This window comes from Onychomys torridus, chromosome 13 (genome assembly GCF_903995425.1).
Source record: "Onychomys torridus chromosome 13, mOncTor1.1, whole genome shotgun sequence".
NCBI lineage: Eukaryota > Metazoa > Chordata > Mammalia > Rodentia > Cricetidae > Onychomys > Onychomys torridus.
In genome coordinates, this window is record NC_050455.1 from 41705138 (window position 1) to 41724492 (window position 19355).

At 38.6% G+C, this 19355-nt stretch overlaps 1 protein-coding gene across 3 annotated transcripts in view; it reads left to right on the forward strand.

Moving 5' to 3' along the window:
- Snx2 (sorting nexin 2) overlaps positions 1-18541 on the forward strand; it is a 44258-nt gene extending 25717 nt beyond the window's left edge. For 2 of the 3 annotated variants that reach the window (XM_036205041.1, XM_036205042.1), the window contains exons 7-16: positions 2159-2237; positions 4029-4104; positions 4790-4903; positions 5159-5252; positions 7140-7345; positions 13640-13783; positions 14233-14244; positions 15408-15488; positions 15595-15666; positions 17894-18541. In XM_036205041.1, the coding sequence (XP_036060934.1) occupies positions 2159-2237; positions 4029-4104; positions 4790-4903; positions 5159-5252; positions 7140-7345; positions 13640-13783; positions 14233-14244; positions 15408-15488; positions 15595-15666; positions 17894-17944 (929 nt within the window). In that variant the 3' untranslated portion in view covers positions 17945-18541. The remainder of the gene's footprint in view (positions 1-2158; positions 2238-4028; positions 4105-4789; positions 4904-5158; positions 5253-7139; positions 7346-13639; positions 13784-14232; positions 14245-15407; positions 15489-15594; positions 15667-17893) is intronic. The other variant, XM_036205043.1, reaches the window with a different exon arrangement.
- The last annotated feature ends 814 nt before the right edge of the window (positions 18542-19355 follow it).

A 19355-nucleotide genomic window follows, 5' to 3' on the forward strand; every position in this document is an offset into this window, starting at 1 on the left:
ATCCTTGAAGAATGTATGGGTCATAGTTTTAGTTCCTAACGTACAAATATCTGGTTGTTGAAAATTGATCAAATGAAGGAGGTTAGAAACTAACTTTCTAAGGTCATTAGAATACCAATTTATGGCTGGGCGGTAGTGGAGCACGCCTTTAATCCCAGCACTCAGGTGGCAGAGGCAGGAGGTCTCTGTGAGTTGGAGGCCAGCCTGGGCTACCAAGTGAGTTCCAGGAAAGGCGCAAAGCTACACAGAGAAACCTTGTCTCGAAAAACCAAAAAAAGGATACCAATTTACTGAGTCCTTTTCTGGTGATACTTAATGTTGCTAAAGTGTTAATGTTTTCTCCAAGAGCTAGGTGCTATTTGGTGCTCAGCTATATATTGTCCAAAGAGAAGTTCAATTTAGCTTTGCTCATTAAGAGCTATTTGAATTATCTTAGCTTATTGAGTTCCCAGCCAAGCTTAGTGAGATCCTGCCTGAACTAAAACAAAAAACATTTCTACTGTGATCAGCAGTAAGGGCTTAGTTACCAAATTCAGAACATTTCAAAAGAATCAGAAAGCCTTGATTATCTTTATTATAAAACTTTAGCTACTTTAATTCCTGTTGAGGGGATGTCACTCTTCCCACCACATGCATTTGGAGGTCAGGACAGTGCAGGGAAGTTGGTGCTCTCCTTTCACGTGGATACCTGGGACTGAACTCAGGTTAGTCAGGTTTGGCAGCAAGCATCTTCATATACTCTGCCATCTCACTGGCCCCCATTATTCTACTTTAAGACTTATATCTTAAAATTTGTAGGTTATTACCAGTCTGTTTAAGTCCTGGGGTTTTTGTTTGTTTGTTTGTTTTTTGCTTTTTTGCTTGTTTTGTTTTGTTTTTGTTTTTCGAGACAGGGTTTCTCTGTAGCTTTGTAGCCTTTCCTGGAACTCAATTTTTAGACCATGCTGGCCTTGAACTCACAGAGATCCGCTTGCCTCTGCCTCCGGAGTGCTGGGATTAAAGGCATATGCCACCACCACCCAGCTAAGTCCTGGATTTTTAATGGACCCATTTTAATTTTCTTTACACTCAAAATTATTACTCTGAAATATATTTAAAATGAATTTTGTTGACCATTAATTTTATTAAGTATTTGGCCTAAAATCATTTTATAATTTATAATTTTGAAATTTGATGTGTTCAAATGAATTTGTTATTTGTTATATCTTTTTCTTGATACTTAAATAGAAAACTTTCTGGGCTAAGTTTTTGGTTTTTTTGTTGTTGTTGTTGTTTCAAGATAGGATCTTACTGTGTAGCTCTGGCTGTCTTGGAACTCTGTAGACCAGGCTGGCCTCAAACCCACAGATTCTCATCTCCTCTCCTCTTATCCCGTCCCTTCTCTTCCCCAACCCCTCTTGGAAAAACAAAACAAAAAAATAAAGGCAAAAACAACAGAACTGGTCATGACAAATAAGAACAGGCTAGTTCTGAAGCAGGGAAAAACATTTAGCAAATTCATCAGTTACATTTAACACACTTTATCATAAAGACCTCTATTGACATTCAGTGACTGTAGTTTTTTAAACTCATTTTACGTGTTGAAATGTAGGAATGGGGCCTGAGGAGATGACTCAGCAAAGTGCTTGCTGCTTTTACAAAGAACTGGAGTTTGCTTCCAGAGGACGTGCTGTCCTCACCTGGTCTCTGCAGCACCTATCTGCATATCTATGTAATGAAATACACACATGCACAGAAGTAAATACTGACATTCTAAAAAGAAATGTAGGGAAAAAATTAGGCTGAGGATTTAGGTCAGGTCTAGGGAGAAAATAGTCTTGAAATATCAAAACATTTGTGTTTTTAAAATGTGAAATACCACAAATAATGAAATTTCTATGTAAACTTTTGTATAAACTTACTGTATAAATTCAAAACCCACAAATAGAGCTCAAGTTATACTTTATATACATGTTACTGTCATAGATATTTATTCATTAGAGATATTAATGTATCATGGGATGTAATTCTACAAAATGGGTTTCTCTTTACATAAGATCCCAAATGCCAACATAGGGACATTACTATAAAGTTAAGAGTATATTTTGATTATGAAGATATTATGATGACCTGTTTCATAATCTAAAATTCTTACAAATTTCATCCAACTTCTTCAAAGGTATGACCAAGGTCAAAGTAGGTAAAGAAGACTCATCGTCCACTGAGTTTGTAGAAAAACGAAGAGCAGCCCTGGAGAGGTAATTTCAAGTCATAGTACCACTGTTACCATGCTATCATTAGTCCTCAGCTTTGTAGACTAGTAGCATGACACCTGCGTCTATACCACCTCATAAGCAGGAAATTGATGTTAGGATTACATCGTAATCACCAAGAGCACTGAACAATGCTGTAGTTGTAAGAGGGAAACATACATGGAAATTGTTGTGCTTGCCGGAACACTTGATAAGTGTCTGGAGAAGCCGTGTGTGGTGTACACTCCTGCAATCCCAGTGTTCAATAAACTGGCAGAAGGACTTTTAGCCCAGGCATGTCCTGGGCTACATAGAAAGACCCAGTCTGGCCAGGCAGTGGCGGCGGTGCACGCCTTTAATCCTAGCACTTGGGAGGCAGAGCCAGGCAGATCTCTGTGAGTTCAAGAGCAGCCTGGTCTACAGAGTGAGTTCCAGGACAGGCCCCAAAACTACACAGAGAAACCCTGTCTCAAAAAAACCAAAAAAGAAAAAAAAAAAGAAGGAAAGAAAAGAAAAAGAAAGAAGACCCAGTCTCAAAAGACAAACAGAAACAGGGAGAAGACTGGTCCTCCATGGAGAAATGCTTATAGAACATTTCTGGGGCCTTGAACCATACTCTTCTTCCCAAATACAGCAAATATAAATTATTTAGATTCTTAGAAAGTTATTCCATATTTATCTACTATTTTAATTATGCCATACTTATTATCTTACCTAATAATTTAGTTTTAGTTTGTCTAAATCGATTTTTTTAACTTAGAATTATTTTAATGTATATGAGTGTTTTGCCTGATTGTAAGTATAGGCACCACATGCAAGCTTGGTGCCAGTGGAGTTCAGAAGAGTGGGTTGGATCTCCTGGAGCTGGAGTTACAGATGGTTGTGAACCACCATGTGGGTGCTGGGAACCAGACCTGGATCCTCTCCAAGACCAGCTGTTGATAATTACTGAGCCTTCCCTCCAGCCCTAAGTTAATTTTTTTGTTTGACTATTTTTGGTATAAGCACTGTTGAACAGTAAAAACTGCATGTCTGTGCCTTGTCCGGACAGGGCTCCAAAATGTAGTTAGATGTTGCTCCGGTCCCACCCAGCCCAGCAGTCCCTAGCATCTTGCTGCTCCTTGCACGGTGGTTTGTGTCTCTCTCACCCAGCACTTCTCTCTGTATCTCTGCTTGGATTTCCTGCCAGGCTGTAAGCTTTCTTGCCATAGGCCAAAACAGCTTTATTTACTAGCCAATGGGAGCAGCATATATTCACAGCATACAGAAAGACATCCCACAGCAGAGAGATAATAGCTCAAAGGTTAAGAGTATTTGCTGCCCTTGCAGAGGGTGTTGGTTTATTCCCAATACCCACATGGTGGCTCCCAACTGCCTCTGAGTCCAGCTTTAGCCTCCATGGGCACCAGCCATGTATGTGGCACATGTAGGTAGGCATTAACAGATAAAATAGATAATTTTTAAAAATGAACAAAACCCTTTTATTCTATTTCTGGAAAGTGCTTTTCCCTGAGATAAGGTCTCATATGTATACCTAGTCTAGAACTTGCAATGTAGACCAGTATGGCTCCAAACTCAGAGAGATTCGCCTGCCCTCTGTCTCTGCCTCCCAAATTCTGGGATTAAGCTGTGTGTGTACCACCATGCCTTATCAGTTTGTGTAAAATTCTAGATAAATAGTGATTGCAGACTAATAAGAGATAGATTGAAGATTTTTTTGCCTAGTTACTTTATTCTTTTATTGAAACACAATTTAAAATTGTGCTAACATTGGATCAATCCAACTCTTAAATATAGGTATCTTCAAAGAACAGTAAAGCATCCAACCTTGCTTCAGGATCCCGACTTAAGACAGTTCTTGGAGAGCTCAGAGGTATTTCTACTTTAAGTTGTCTCACTTGCATTTGTTATAATTAATATAAGGTTAGTCAGTAAATAATTAGTTCAGTGAACACAGTAAGACCATGTTTGGGGACTTTGGATTTTGCTTAATTAAATTATGAAATGCCGCCTTTTAGTGATAGAGGTTGATCAGTTCCTCTTTTGAAAAATGTAAACTGGATTTAATCAAGTAGATTCTAAATAATTCCACTGTCACTGCCTTAATTGTTACTGCTTGAGATTTTAAAAAAACTTTGCTTGAGTCTCAGAATTTTCTAGAAGCTCACAAGCATAGTCCTCGCAGCATGGGGGACTTTTCTCAGGAGCGTCTTTGCTCACAGCAGCTTGTTGGTGCTTGCAGACAGGTGGCCAGCATTAGAGCCTGGCAATTTCTTAATGCATTTTGACAAACAGCGTTTGTTCTATCTAAATGTAAACGTGCAGAAGGAAAGCAAATGGAAAGTCTATTTTTTAAGTTTTCCTTTGAGAATGTACAAGTAGTGCATTTGAGAAATTAGATCTCACTGTTGAAATGTATGAGGGTGAAGAAAATACAGCCTCTTTTCTCTTTTCTTCTCTCTCTTTTCTTTATTTTGGGAGGGGGATCCCTTTTGTGCCCAGTTAAATCTCTAGGCTTTTAACCGGTTTGTTTGCCCTTATTTGTCATTCAATTCCAGCTGCCGAGAGCAGTTAATACACAGGCTCTGAGTGGGGCAGGAATATTGAGGATGGTGAACAAGGCTGCCGACGCTGTCAACAAAATGACAATCAAGATGAATGAATCGGATGCAGTAAGAGCTGATTTTTCGACTTGAATAATGAAATGAATTAATGAGCCCAACAATTGCATTTTAAAGCTGTACAAGCAGAAAATAGGATATTAATTTGCTTATTGAGTTCAGTTCTCAACTACATCAGTTGACCACCATGGTTATATACAGCTAATTTGCTGTTCTAACACAAGGAAGGTAGCTTGCTATTGGTAACCTAATTTACAATGGTTCATTCGTCCTAAATTAGCTCCGTTTTTCATTTTTTTTTCTTAGTGGTTTGAAGAAAAGCAGCAACAATTTGAGAATCTTGACCAGCAACTTCGGAAACTTCATGCTAGTGTTGAAGCCTTGGTCTGTCATAGAAAAGGTTTGTTTGCCTTGTTAAAGTGAATACTCTTTATGTGATTATGGGGAGGAGAAAACGGTGGTTTCAGAGCCTTTTTGTGCTGGGTGTGGGGCACTTAGGAGACGGAAGCAGAATTGCCGTGAGTTTGAAGCTAACCCAGCGTACGTAGTGAGACTATCAGGACAGAAAAGGAGAGTAGTTTGTTTCAATACTGTTCAAAACTTCTGCTGTAGTTTGATCTAACTGCGTTTAAAATTAGAAAAATCAAAGGCTTATAAAACGTTTAATTTAAAATTATTACTCATTTGATTAACTCTTGATATATAACATTTATAGTTTAATAGATCAGAATGTCTTATTAGTAACTGATCATAATATAAATTTGAGATGCTAAAGTTTGTATTTATTGGGCTCAGATTATGGCTCAGTGGTGGAGCGCTTGTTTAGCATTCACGAGACCTGAGTTCAATTCTCTGACCCATGGTGAGGAAGACTAAATATTGATATTTACAGATTTCCCTCAAAGTATTTGTATCGTGTCTCTATTTCTTGAAAAACTGCATGAATTATTTTGCTTATGTTTCCATAATATTTAGGGGATATCTCTTACTTGGTAGTACTTATTGAAGGCCCTGGGCTTGAGCTCCATCATATAAGCCAGGCAGTCAGGAGTTGAGAGCCAGCCTGGGCTAGAGACAGAAAAAAATTAGGAAGTCCAAACCATGATATTTAAAACTAGGTTTTAGGGAGTAAAAAGTTGATAGAAATTTTTAATTTTAATTTTTTTAATCCACAAGGTTCTTGGGTTGGATTTTTGTTTGGTATTTTTAGTTGAAGACTATTAATAATGGTTTTCTAAGTTACTATGTTGCATAATATTTAATAGATTTCATTAAGGTAGCAGTAATAAAACTAATTACTTATGATAAATATTTTTTAAAGATTTATTTATTTTTATTTCATGTGTGTTGGTGTTTTGCCTGCATACATATTTGTGCTAGATCCCCTGGAACTGGAGTTACAGACAGTTATGAGCTGCCATGTGGGTGTTGGGAATTGAACCTGGGTCCTCTGGAAGAGCAGCCAGTGCTCTTAACTGATGAGCCATTTCTCCAGCCCTAGAATGATAATTATTTCTATCTTAATAGTTGTAGCTTAACTTTGCATTATATACAAATAATTTGTAAATATACAACCTGGCTGTCCTGGCACTCACTCTGTAGACCAGGCTGGCCTTGAACTCACAGAGATCTGCCTGCCTCTGCCTCCTGAGTGCTGGGATTAAAGGTGTGTGCCACCACTGCCCAGCATTTTTTCTCTTTTTTTTTTTCTTTTAATTTGATATAAATTGTATCTATAAGTTTACCTTGTTTGTTTTTCTTTCTGAGTAGATAAGATTCTCATTAAAAATTGACATGTTTAAATGCCAAAGAGTAGTATAAATTAATTGTTGATCTTATTATCCTTAATTATAAGTACTTGTGTGTGCTGGTGTGTGGGTTTACAAACTTAGGTCCTCCAGGACAGCAGTACAAACTCTTAACCTTGGAGCCATCTCTTCAGCTCCTTTCATTTTTATCTTCACACTTCTTCTAGAAACACACTTAGCTCTTTAACAGAATGCAGAAGAGAGTAAATGAGCACTTTGGGGTGAAAAAGGGAAGGCAGGGTACTGAATTATTTAGACACAGTTCACCATCTGAAAGCATAGCTGTGGTTCTGTTTTGGAGGGTTGTGGGGCTGCAGCTGCTCCTCCAGATGGCACTGATGCTTCTACTAGCATCTAGGCCCAAGGCATTTTATTGGCTGTTTCATAGTAATTTAAAATTTACTAAATTCACGAATAAATACCATTTAGAGAGAATATTAAAATTTTACTAATACATACTAAATGCTTTTTTATTTCAGAACTTTCAGCCAACACGGCTGCCTTTGCTAAGAGTGCTGCCATGCTAGGTAATTCTGAGGACCACACTGCCCTGTCTAGAGCCTTGTCTCAGCTTGCAGAGGTTGAGGAGAAGATAGACCAGTTACATCAAGAACAAGCTTTTGCCGACTTTTACATGTTCTCAGAACTTCTTAGTGACTACATTCGGCTCATTGCTGCAGTGAAAGTAAGCCCTATTCTACAAGCTTCTTACATTCTTTTACTTAAACCATTTTCTTTAAAAATAATTTAGACTAGACGCAATACGAATTGTCTATAATACTACCACCTGGGTAGCAGATGCAGGAGGATCACATGTTCAGAGCCATCCTGGTCTACATAGTAAATTCTAGGCCGATCTGGATTATACAGCAAGTGCATGTGTGTGTGTGCACACATGCTCGAGCAAATACACACACAAGCTCATTTGGTTTTCTACTAGATATACATTTAAGTGCAAATCCTGTACTGCACTACTAACTTCAAAATGAGTACTTGTAACTTACTAATTTCTTCTTATGACATGGATAGTACATACAGTAAAACAGTTTTTAAGTCTAAGGATAGCTGGAGAGATGGCTTAGCAGTTTTGAGCACTGGCTGCTCTTCCAGAGGACCTGTATGCCATTCCCAGCACCACATGGCAGCTCCCGCCTGTCTGTAACTCCAGTTCCAAGGTTTCTGACACCCTTACACAGACATACGTGCAGGCAAAACTCCAATGCACATTGGAAAAAGAAAACTAGGGCTGGAGAAAGGGTAGCCTCAACCAAAAAATGTAAGAAGTCTAAGGAATGCCAAATATACTGAAAACAGTATACATTTATTTACATATTAATATTCAAATTTGTGACTATTTGCATGTATTTGCTTATTCTAGCAGTAACTGAAGCTGCCTACCAGGTTTGTTCTCATAAGAAGTAGGATAAAAAAGCCAGGCAGTGGTGAGACCTTTAATCAGAGGCAGGGGGATCTCCGTGAGTTCAAGGCCAGTTTGGTCTACAAAGCCAGAACTGTCTTGAGAGCTTACAAAAAAGAAATAGGATAAAGTAGGCATGGTTATTGTCTTAATGGTTCAGAAGGTCTTTAGCATGAATGTGGACACTAAAAGGATTTTCTGTCTCTGTACTCAAATATGTACATGTATTTATAGATGAAGTGAGACTAAATTAGACCATAGATTATATTATGTAATGATATTACATTTTAAAGAAACTTATTTCTAAATAGTTGCAGAAGGAATCTAGTTAAAAATTGCTGTTGTGCAAATACCTTCAGTATTCATACTCTCATACTGAGTTATCAGTTTGTCAACATTTTTCAGAAGATATTTTGTGATGTTACAGTGTCTTTGAGTTACTGTTATGGTTAAAAGTCATAATGAGGGAAACCCTCTGCTTTACCTTGAATTCAAACATTTTAGAAAGCTAATGAGACCATCTTCTTTCCTTTCTTGTGCAAACTAGTATTCATTTATGGAGAAAACACTGCCTATTTATTGATATTTTATGAGCTATCTATCTCTAGAGAATTCAGCACCTCCAAATGCTGCTTTCTTAGGGCTGACAAAAATTACCAACTTTATATACTCTTTTATATAACTCCTTATGCTTCTGGTGAGTTTTTTCTTTTGTTTAGAGCTGTTACAGTTTTAGTGCATTCTTTATTGTATTAGACAGCTTTTATTTTTATTTTATCTTTTAAATTTTATTTTTATTTAACTTTATTTTATGTGTATTGATGTGAAGATGTCAGATCTCCTGGAAATGGAGTTACAGACAGTTGTGAGGTGCCATGCTGGTGCTGGGAATTGAACCTGGGTCCTCTGGAAGAGCTGCAAGTGCTCTCAACTGCTGAGCCATCTCTCCAGCCCAGCAGCTTTTATTTTTAACCTCATCTTGGCCTGGTTTTCAAGACCTGGTATCTTTTTATTCTTGTTTTTTGAGAGTATTGTGTTGCCAAGGCTGGCCTTGAACCCCTGATCTTCTGACTCAACCTCCCATTTGCCTAGATTACAAGCATGTACCACCAGATGGTGATTCCTATTTCTGTCTAATCATCTGTTGATTGTTCTAGAGAGATGTGAGAGCTGTTATTTCAAACAAACAAACACAAAAATAGGAGCTGGAGAGATGGTTCTCAATGAACAACAGTACTTGTGGAAGAACTGAGTTCAGTGCCTAGCACCTATACTGCATGGCTCACAGTTGCCTGGCTTGCACCCAGCCTCTGGGGATCAGATGCCCTCTTCTGGCCTCCACAGAAGCTCCTACACATGTTCTACATATACAGAAGTAATAATCTGTCTTTAAAAACAAAACAAGGGGCTGGAGAAATGGCTCAGAGGTTAAGAGCACTGACTCTTCCTCCAGAGGTCAATTCCCAGCAACCACATGGTGGCTCAGCACCATCTGTAATGAGATCTGGTGCCCTCTTCTGGCCTGCAAGCATGCATGTAGACAGAACACTGTATACATAATAAATAAATAAATCTTAAAAAACAAAACCAAACAAAACTGCTTAAGAAAAGACACCCCTGGGTCAGAGGAGAAATTGACGGTGTCTTTGAGGCCATGCTGAGAAGAGCTTCCCAGGGAAAGGCTCCATGGCAGGCTAGGCCTGCTGACTAGTCAGTGACTGACAGGGCAGTCCTGTGCTGACCCTCAAGACAAAGCGTTCTTCCCACACCAGATCTTCTGTTAGGGTCCTACAGTCTTTGAAACTAGTTATGTCCATGTTTTCCAAAGGTTCTTGGAGAATACTGGCATCAAAAGATGTGCCTCAGTCAGCTAAGCTTGGGAAGAGTTATTTAACTCTGTTTAATCCGGAGGCACCTAAATTTATATGAAAACAATTCTTTTTTCATACAAAATTCTTTTCCACTTAATGTATCAAAGGTGTGTTGAGAAATGGTGCAGAAGGATGGACTATAGAGTCACAGAGCTGTGGTCAGGTTCTGTGAAGGCAGACAGACAGAGCTCTTCAGATCTGCTGCCACCAAAACACTGGTCAGCACAGCTGCCTGGCACAAAGGAGGGGTCCTGAGATAGTAACAGGACAGCCCAGACAGCCCAAAGGGCACATTTCATCTCTCCACAGCCAAGACCTCCAGTTTCTCTGACAGCAGTTTGACTGTCTTAAGAGTCCTGTGTGTCTTCATGAAAGACTAGCTGCACGTGGACGTGAAGATGATCTCTGTTCCCGTCCCTACTTGTTTTGTCCTTTTTCAGCACGTACCACAGACCCCTCCCTCCCTTTCTCAAGAGGAAGCACACTGTTCTTGGCCTGCATCTTACACTCAATCCGTTTTAGAGCTATCTCCAGATCACCATTCATACATATGTCACTTTATTGATTTATTTTTGGTTTGTTTTTTGGGGTTTTTTTGTTTTTGTTTTTGTTTTTGTTTTTTTTTTATTTGAGACAGGGTTCCTCTGTAGCTTTGGAGCCTGTCCTGGACTAGCTCTGTAGACCAGGCTGGTCTCGAACTCACAGAGATCCACCTGCCTCTGCCTCCCAAGTGCTGGGATTAGAGGCGTGCGCCGCTGCTGCCGCCGCCACCACCACTGCCACCACCACCCGGCTATTTTTGGTTTTTAAGGTAGGGTTTCATATACCTCAGGCTGGCCTAGAAACCATATGATTAAGGATGACTTTGAACTTGAAAGTTTTATAAGGTATTTTGACAATAGCTGTTTTGACAAAAAAAATCCCTAGAAGTAGAATTATTGACCAACGGTTTTATACATAGAGATATGAAACTCAGTTTTATTGTATACAACTACCACATATTCCTTTTGTCTGCCTCCTAATGGCATTTCTGTTTACAGTCAGGTCGCTATCTTCCTCCCTCCCCTTTCTTTGTGTTTCTTTCTTTTTTTTTTTTTTAAGATCTATTAATTTTATGTGTATGAGTGTTTTGCTCAAATGTATTCATGTTTACCAGGTGTCTATATGGTCAGAAGAGGGTATTAAATCCCCTGGAACTGGAGTAGTGGACTGTTGTGAACCACTATGTGGGTTCTGGGAACCAAACCCAGGTCCTCTGAAAGAGCAGCAAATTCTCTTAAACATTGAGCCAACTCCCCAGCTCTTTTTCTTTAATTTCGATTTTGCTTTTGTTTGTTTTGATACAAGGTCTCACTATGTAGTTCTGGTTGTCCTAGAACTCTCTATGTAGAGAGAGCAGGCTGGCCTTGAAATTCATAGCAGTCCGCCTGCCTCTGCCTCCCAAGGTGTGTCCCACCATGCCTAGCTGCTGCTACTTCTTTTTTTGTTTTTTTCTTTAAAAACAAATATTTATAAGGGTTGGGGATTTAGCTCAGTGGTAGGGTGTTTACCTAGCAAGCACAAGGCCCTGGGTTCAATCCTCAGCTCAAAAAAAAAAAAAACAAAAAAACAAAAAAACAAAAACCAATAGTATTTATAGTACTTCAAATCAACCCCAGGTCCTTCTACCACAGAGCCATACCTAGCCCTATGCCATTTCTTTCTTTTTCTTTGAATTAATTGTTAATTTCTTTTTACATAGTTCCTTTAAAAAAAAAAAACAAAACATGCCTGTCTCTAATACCTACTTGATATTAACTGGCCTTTTGTTTTATTCCTGTCAAGATGGCATGAATATGATCATAATTTGAATTTAGGAATACTTTGAGGATGATTAGCACATACTACAGAGGTACACTGCACAAAAGAGGAGCTTCCTAGATGCAAGGTCAGGCTTGAACTAAGTAAGATTTGTACTTCTTTTTGTTTTGTGTGTTTTTAGAGACAGGGTTTCTCTGTGTAGTTTTGGAGCCTGTCCTGGATCTCGCTCTGTAGACCAGGCTGGCCTCAAATTCACAGAGATCCGCCTGCCTCTGCCTCCTGAACACTGGGATTAAAGGTGTGCGCCACCACCGCCCGGCAGATTTGTGCTTCCTTCGGGTCCAGTTCCTGATATTCCACTTTTGTTTTGTTTTTCTGAGGCAGGATCTAGGCCAAGGTAGCCTTGGACTCGTGACTCTCTCACCTCTGCCTCCCAGTTAGTTATTGGGATTACAGGCATGAACCATAAGACCCAGCTATTTGCTGCTCCAGCTTCTTCTTCTCTCCTTTCTTCCTCCTCCTCCTCCTCCTCCTTCTTCTTCTTTTTTTCCCTTCATGACAGGATTTCTCTGTGTAACACTCCTGGCTGTCCTGGAACTCTATTTGTAGACCAGGCTGGCCTCGAACTCACAGAGATCTGCCTGCCTCTGCCTCCTAAGTGCTGGGGCTAAAGGTGGGTGCTTTTACTGCTTCTTGACTAAAATATGTTTTAAAATTGAACTGTCTCTGGTGTAGTGCCTTTTAATTTACCTAGTTTGTTAATAATTTGCTCGTTTACTGAGTTAGTAAATATTTAACGTAATGTTAACATACATTCAATATCAAGATAGAAAAAACTTCATGCCGGGCGGTGGTGGCGCATGCCTGTAATCCCAGCACTCAGGAAGCAGAGTTAGGTGGATCTCTGTGAGTTCGAGGCTAGCCTGGTCTACAGAGCTAGTCCAGGACAGGCTCCAAAGCTACAGAGAAACCCTGTCTCGAAAAATCAAAAAAAGAAAAAAGAAAAAGAAAAAAGAAAAAACGTGATAGTGTGTTTTCCCATCCTGTCCTGTGCTGTGTCGTCCCATTTCTTTTTGTCCACGTTCTTCTTGCTCTCCTGTGTCTGTGTCTCACTTACTTCTTCATTCCCTTGATCGAACTCTGACAGACCCCTTGAAAAGAAGCGTGGATTAGGTGACTTGTTCTGGTAGAGTCTCTGTCAGTTTCTTCATTTAATTCTGCTGCTGGTTTGTTCTTTGGCCCTTTACACCATGCACAGGACTCACCTCTTCCCCATTTTTTTAGGCCTTTACTTTTTTGTTTATTGTTTGCTTTTTTCTATTAGAGTCATCTATGACATTAGTACTTCACTTCCTGTTACTTGGGGTTCCCCTCTTTTTTTCTTCGCCCCCCCACCCCGTGTGTGTGTGTGTGTGTGTGTGTGTGTGTGTGTGTGTGTGTGTGTTTAAGACTATGTCTCACTGTGTAGCCCTGGCTTGCTCAGAACTCTCCACATAAACAAAGCTGGTCTCAGACTTAGCAACAGTCCTTCTGCCTCTGCCGCATGGTAATGGGATTACAGGGGTAGGCCTGGCCTAGCCTGGCCCATTTTATATTTTTAATTTCTGTCTTTCCAACATTTAAATCTGTTTTGTATATTGTTCAGTAGAAGAACTTGTAATTTTTTTTTTCATTAAATACATCTTTATTTAGACTGTCCAACTCTTTTACATCTTATTGCGAGCCTAACATCCTAAAAGCTAGTGAAAATGCCATTGGCGAGCATAGTTTCATTGTCTCTAAATGTTGCGATCACATTTTAAATAGTTGACGTCATAGATTTCAGTATTATACTTGCTGTAGTGAGAGTATTTTTACACTGTTGCTTAATATCCTTATGTCGTCCACTTAGGGTGTATTTGACCACAGGATGAAATGCTGGCAGAAATGGGAAGATGCTCAAATTACTTTGCTCAAAAAACGTGAAACTGAGGCAAAAATGATGGTTGCTAATAAACCAGATAAAATTCAACAAGCTAAAAATGAAATAAGAGAGGTAATAAATGATACTTTCTTTACTCAGATTTTTCATGTCATTCATATATGCATAATTTTTCATATTTTTTTCTGAATCATTCAGCACTTAGCTACTTCTCCATATTTTTTATGTATTAATTATGTGGGTTAGTTAGAAGTATTTAACATTTTTATCATCATTGAAGTCTCGAGGGACCTTTCTTACCTCACATGCTTATGAAATGTATAAAGAAGCATGCAAGGAAGCGATCTAAAGTTAACCTTTGTATTTTGACATTTCTTTTCAAATTGTTTTGATTTCAGATGGTTACTCATTTTGTGTCTAAAAATGGTTTTAAAGGTAGACCTACCCACGTTTAGTTCTCTGGGCAATATTAACCCCCATATATATGTATTATATATGGTATTTTAATAAATTTGTATAAGTTTATTATAATTTATACACTTTTTTTGCCATGCTTCAATAAGGAAATTGAAGAGGTAGGACAACCTTTATATTACTACAAATAAGTACACCTGCTCTTGGCAGAATATGGACCAGTGGTTTGGTTACATAGTGGGGAAATACCATTTCATTGCTTAAATCTTTATTTTAGCTGTTTCATTGGTCACTAGTCACATTTTGTTGTTACCATACTGAATTTAATGATTATTGATGAGTCTTCATTAGACAATAAATAGTTCCTCTTTTTAAAAATTTTAGTCATTTTACCATTACAAAATGTTTTTAAAGTGTTTATCATATGTTGAAGTATTTCCATGACCATATGAATTGTGATAAACATGTATTACTGGAATTAATATTGTTGGTATATTTAAAAATTTGTAAAAATTGAACTACAGGACTTTTATTTGATAGTGAACTTTATACTCAAAATCCCTCCAGGTGTGTCTAATGGGCATTGGGAAGGTGGCTCTTTTCATTTGTTGGTTTTGAGATGGGATCTAGCCGTATGAGATGGGATCTAATTTTAGGTCAACCTGGAATTCACAGTCCTCTTTGTCAGAGTTAGAATTACAGGCAGGAGCTACCACACCTGGCAGGACATTATAGTTCATTAAATATTAAAGTATTCTAATCTTAAATAAATGTAGCAATGGACTATTAATGGAATTTAAGCTGACATGTATTTGTACCATTAGGAAGTGAAAGGCGTGTGTGTGTGTGTGTGTGTGTGTGTGTGTGTGTGTGTGTGTGTGTGTATGTGTATGGGGTGTGCATGTATGCATCTGTAACGTGTGTGGGCATAGGTGTATATGCATGGACATACATGTGTGTGCATGCATGTGGAGGCCAGAGTATCATGTTTGGATGTCTTACTCTATCATGCTTCACCTCTGTATTGAGTCACAGTATTTCACTTGAACCCAGAACTTGCTGATTTGACTTGCCTAGCTAGCCAGCTTTCCCCAGGGGTCTTGTGTCTCTGCCTGCAGGGTGCTGTAGTTACAGACAAGCTGCCATGCCCACCCGGCATCTGCTCGGGTTCCAGAGAATCTAACACTGATGGTCATGCTCTCACAGCAAGTGTTTCCACTGAGTTATGTTAGGTTGGGTTAAGGTAAATGAGTAGTCATGACAGTGCAGTTGTTTTCTAGATAAAAGTAAGCAATTGTCCCTCTTTTTGTTTTGTTTTCATTAGTGGGAGGCAAAAGTACAACAAGGAGAAAGAGACTTTGAGCAGATCTCGAAAACAATTCGAAAAGAAGTGGGAAGATTTGAGGCATGTATCAAAATTCTCTACTTTTAAAATTTTTGCTGCAGCTCTGTGGTAAAATTCAATTTAATTTCCCACTAATGTCCCTTTTTAATGTATTGTACTTTAACAGAAAGAAAGAGTGAAAGATTTTAAATCTGTTATCATCAAGTACTTGGAGTCATTAGTACAAACACAGCAACAGGTAAGTTCATTTTCCTTACAGCTTCCAGGGTTTCTCTGAAAGTTAGTTTAAAGGCTTTTAAGCTGGAGGAGAAATGAAACGTGGACTAAAGAAAGCTCGGACAACAAAGGGGAAAATACTGAAGTAATTGGAAACTATCTTGGGTCCGTTTGCCTCTACTGAACAATACACAGAGATAGACAATCCCAAAATTAGTTCCTAAAACGTCACAGAGGGGCTGGAGAGATAGCTCAGCGGTTAAGAACACTCCCTACTCTTACAGAGAAACGGGTTCGATTCTCAGCACCCACATAGCAGTCCCATCCAGTTCCAGTGGATCCACCAACCTCTCTGGACTCCCAGAACTTGTGTCAGCTGTACATGCATTCCGACAGAACACCTACACACGAAAGCAAATACCAGCTTTCCCCTTACCTTGGAGGGTCATTCTGTTTTGGAGATGGCCTCTGAATATACCTCAGGGTACCCTGGAAATTGCGTCCTTGTGCCTCAGTCTGCCTAGTGCTCGGGTTGTAGCAGTACACCATGACCCCTGGCTTTACAGCCCTGGTTTCCTTTCCTTACCTGACTGATTGCTGGAGTAAGTGCTCCTGGTAAATTTTTCTCCTCCACAACAGGTAGAAACTTAGGCTGAAAACTAAATCTTTTTAAGTTTTTTTCTTTGTAGTATTTTGATAATTTTGTTTTATTTGGAATTTTTGGTACTTGAATACTATTAACTGGTATAACCTAGGACTATGAGCTTTCATGATACATTAGATAAAATCTTTAAAAACAGTCTTGCATATACAAATCAAATAACTTAGTGTCTTTAATAGGAATAATTCTTCCAGTTTTAAAATGTTCAGAAGTAGAAACTTGTCTGTATACTATGTTATGTCTTTAAATTCAAGCCAGGCACAATGGTGCAAGCCTGGATCCTGGCATATAGAAGGGGCGTGCACCCTGGAGGTGAGCCTGGTCTGTGTAGTAAGTTTCAGGCTAACCAGGACTAAATAATATAATTTTCAAATGGGCTAATAAAGTTAGATTTTTTTTAAAGATTTATTTACTTATTATTATGTATACAGAAGAGGGTGCCAGATTTCATTACAGGTGGTTGTGAGCCACCATGTGGGTGCTGGGAATTGAACTCAGGACCTCTGGAAGAGTACTTGGTGCTCTTTAACCTCTGAGCCATCTCTCCAGCCCTAAAGTTAGATTTTTAAAAATGGAACTGCCAGGGGTGGTTATGCACACTTTTAATTCCAGCACTCTGGGGGCAGAGGCAGGTGGATCTCTGAGTTCAAGGCCAGCCTGGTCTACAAACAGGACAGCCAGGCCTACACTAAGAAACCCTGTCTTCAAAAAGCAAAAACAAAAACAAAACCCAAAACAAAAAAACCTAAGTCAGATGAATTTGTTCCCAAAGAAGTTGTTTTAATTGAGCTTTTTAGTATACAGTCAGTCTGTTTTCTGAGTGACCCAGGGACTGGCAGCTAGTTTTTCCAGTCCCTGTTTTCCTTCCTTACTCAGTATTGACTTTTTTCTCCCTTATTCTAGTCCCCTAAACTATCAATAATACAAAATGTGAATACACAAGAAATTAGGATGTGTTATTGTTTTATGTTGGAAATGGTCAGGTTTTAACTATTTAATAATAGTATGTTTCTGTTATAATTTTGCATATATCTAAGAAGTATAAAAATAGATATTATGTTGTTTATACTGGGATCTGTAATTAGCTAGGAGTAATGTTTAAATAGGTTACATATTAATTCTGTTGATAAGACATCTGGTGAGGAAATGATCCATTTAAGAACCATATGCAGCCAGGATTAGTGATGAACACCTATAATCCCAGCACAGTGAGGCACAGGCAGACAGACTGCCACAAAATCAAGGCCAGACAGTTCTACACAGTAGGGAGAGCCTGTTTGAAAAAGCCATCAGAAAACAAAGCAAACAAAACCCACACACAGGCAAGGCGTGGTGCTGCACCCATAATCCCAGCACTGGAGTGGCTGAGGCATGAAAACCTGAAACTTAAGGGCCAGCCTGAGCTAACTGTAGGACCTTTTCTCAAACAAGTAAGAACAGGTGATTCCCATAAGTACATACAGTTATATGTGTAAATTTTAAAAGACTGAATTAGAGTTAGCTGTTTATGTATATATTTTTCTTAAAAGGATATATGCATTAAAATGACAAAAATGTAACGAAAATATCTTTTTATTATCGCCCACAGCTGATAAAGTACTGGGAGGCATTCCTACCTGAAGCCAAAGCTATTGCCTAGCGGTAACGTTATCCCTGTTAAGGAGCCATTGGATTCCTCAGTGAGATCATCTAGAGACCATCTAAATAAACCACTATATATTTTATGAATTACATGTGGTTTTTTTATATATAAAAACATATGCGCTGACATTTTATTACAAGCTGCATGTCCTGACCCTCTTTGAATTAAGTGGACTGTGGCATGACATTCTGCAATATTTTGCTGAATTGAACACTATTGTGTCTTAAATAATCGCACTAAAAATTGCACCGCAAGGCCAGAAAATTTTACAATCTTATTTCTTTTATGTTCTGTAGTATGTTTACCCTCATTATGAAGCAAATTAGCAAATGCATTGATTAATGTTCACTTATACATTCCTGTACAGAAATTATGATTTTGTGATTATAGTAATAAAATGATATTACTTGTGAAATATTAGTAATTATTTGAGTATTTAACATGTTAGGGATCTTCTTAATAGGAAGAAATACTTCTAAATGTATATAGTTAATACTGTCATTCTTTAAATGTTTTGATAGAAAATGCCAAGTTCTTACATTGAATAGCTAAATGAAGTTTATATATTGTCTTATAAAACAACCTTAAATCAGGGAACAATGATCTTGATCATTTTAGGTAAAGAAGAGAATATTATAAATGCCCAATTTAAGATTTAGGAGAGGTTGGGCATATAATCATGCCTGTAATCCCAGCACTTGAGAAAGCTGGAATGAATAGATCATTGCAAGTTTGAGGCCAATCTGGGCTAGAGAGTCAAAACAAAGGATGGTCTTTGTGTTTCAGTCATATATGTCATGGGTATCTTTTCCTTTCTTTCTTTCTTTTTTTTTTAAGCTCATCTTGTCATCTTCAAATGTTTTATTGTTGCCTCTGTCTCTATTTCAAACTGAAAGTAGGTCATCTGTAGTCATGATTGACAAGGATTTGGTGCCATATTAAAACACCATGGTTTGAGGAGTAGCCAAGGACAGCAAAAACAAATTTGAAGGAAAGTGAAATGTACTGTGTCTTTGGCAGCTTCTCAAAGTCTTTGTGTGCCCTCTTTAGATGACTGATGTGCATTGCCTAATGATGATGAAATTATAATTTATGACTGGCATCATTAATTTTCCCCCAGTTGGGTAACAGCAATATACAGTTGAAGAGGTGTGTAAACTTGGCCGATCAAACTGCATTCTTTGTCTTTGGCATCTACAAAGCCAAGATCTTCAGGGCACAGCATGAGGGAAAGGAAGGTGCATGGAGGGAGACAATGATACACTGGGCTTCTCTAAGATTGCCTGTTCAACATACTGCTCAGATAGCGAATAATCGTCAGCTTGTCACATGGTCCTGAAATGGTAAGCTTGTTTGCAGCATCTTCCAGCTAAACACTGAAGTACCCTTTGACTCCCACTGTCTGGTG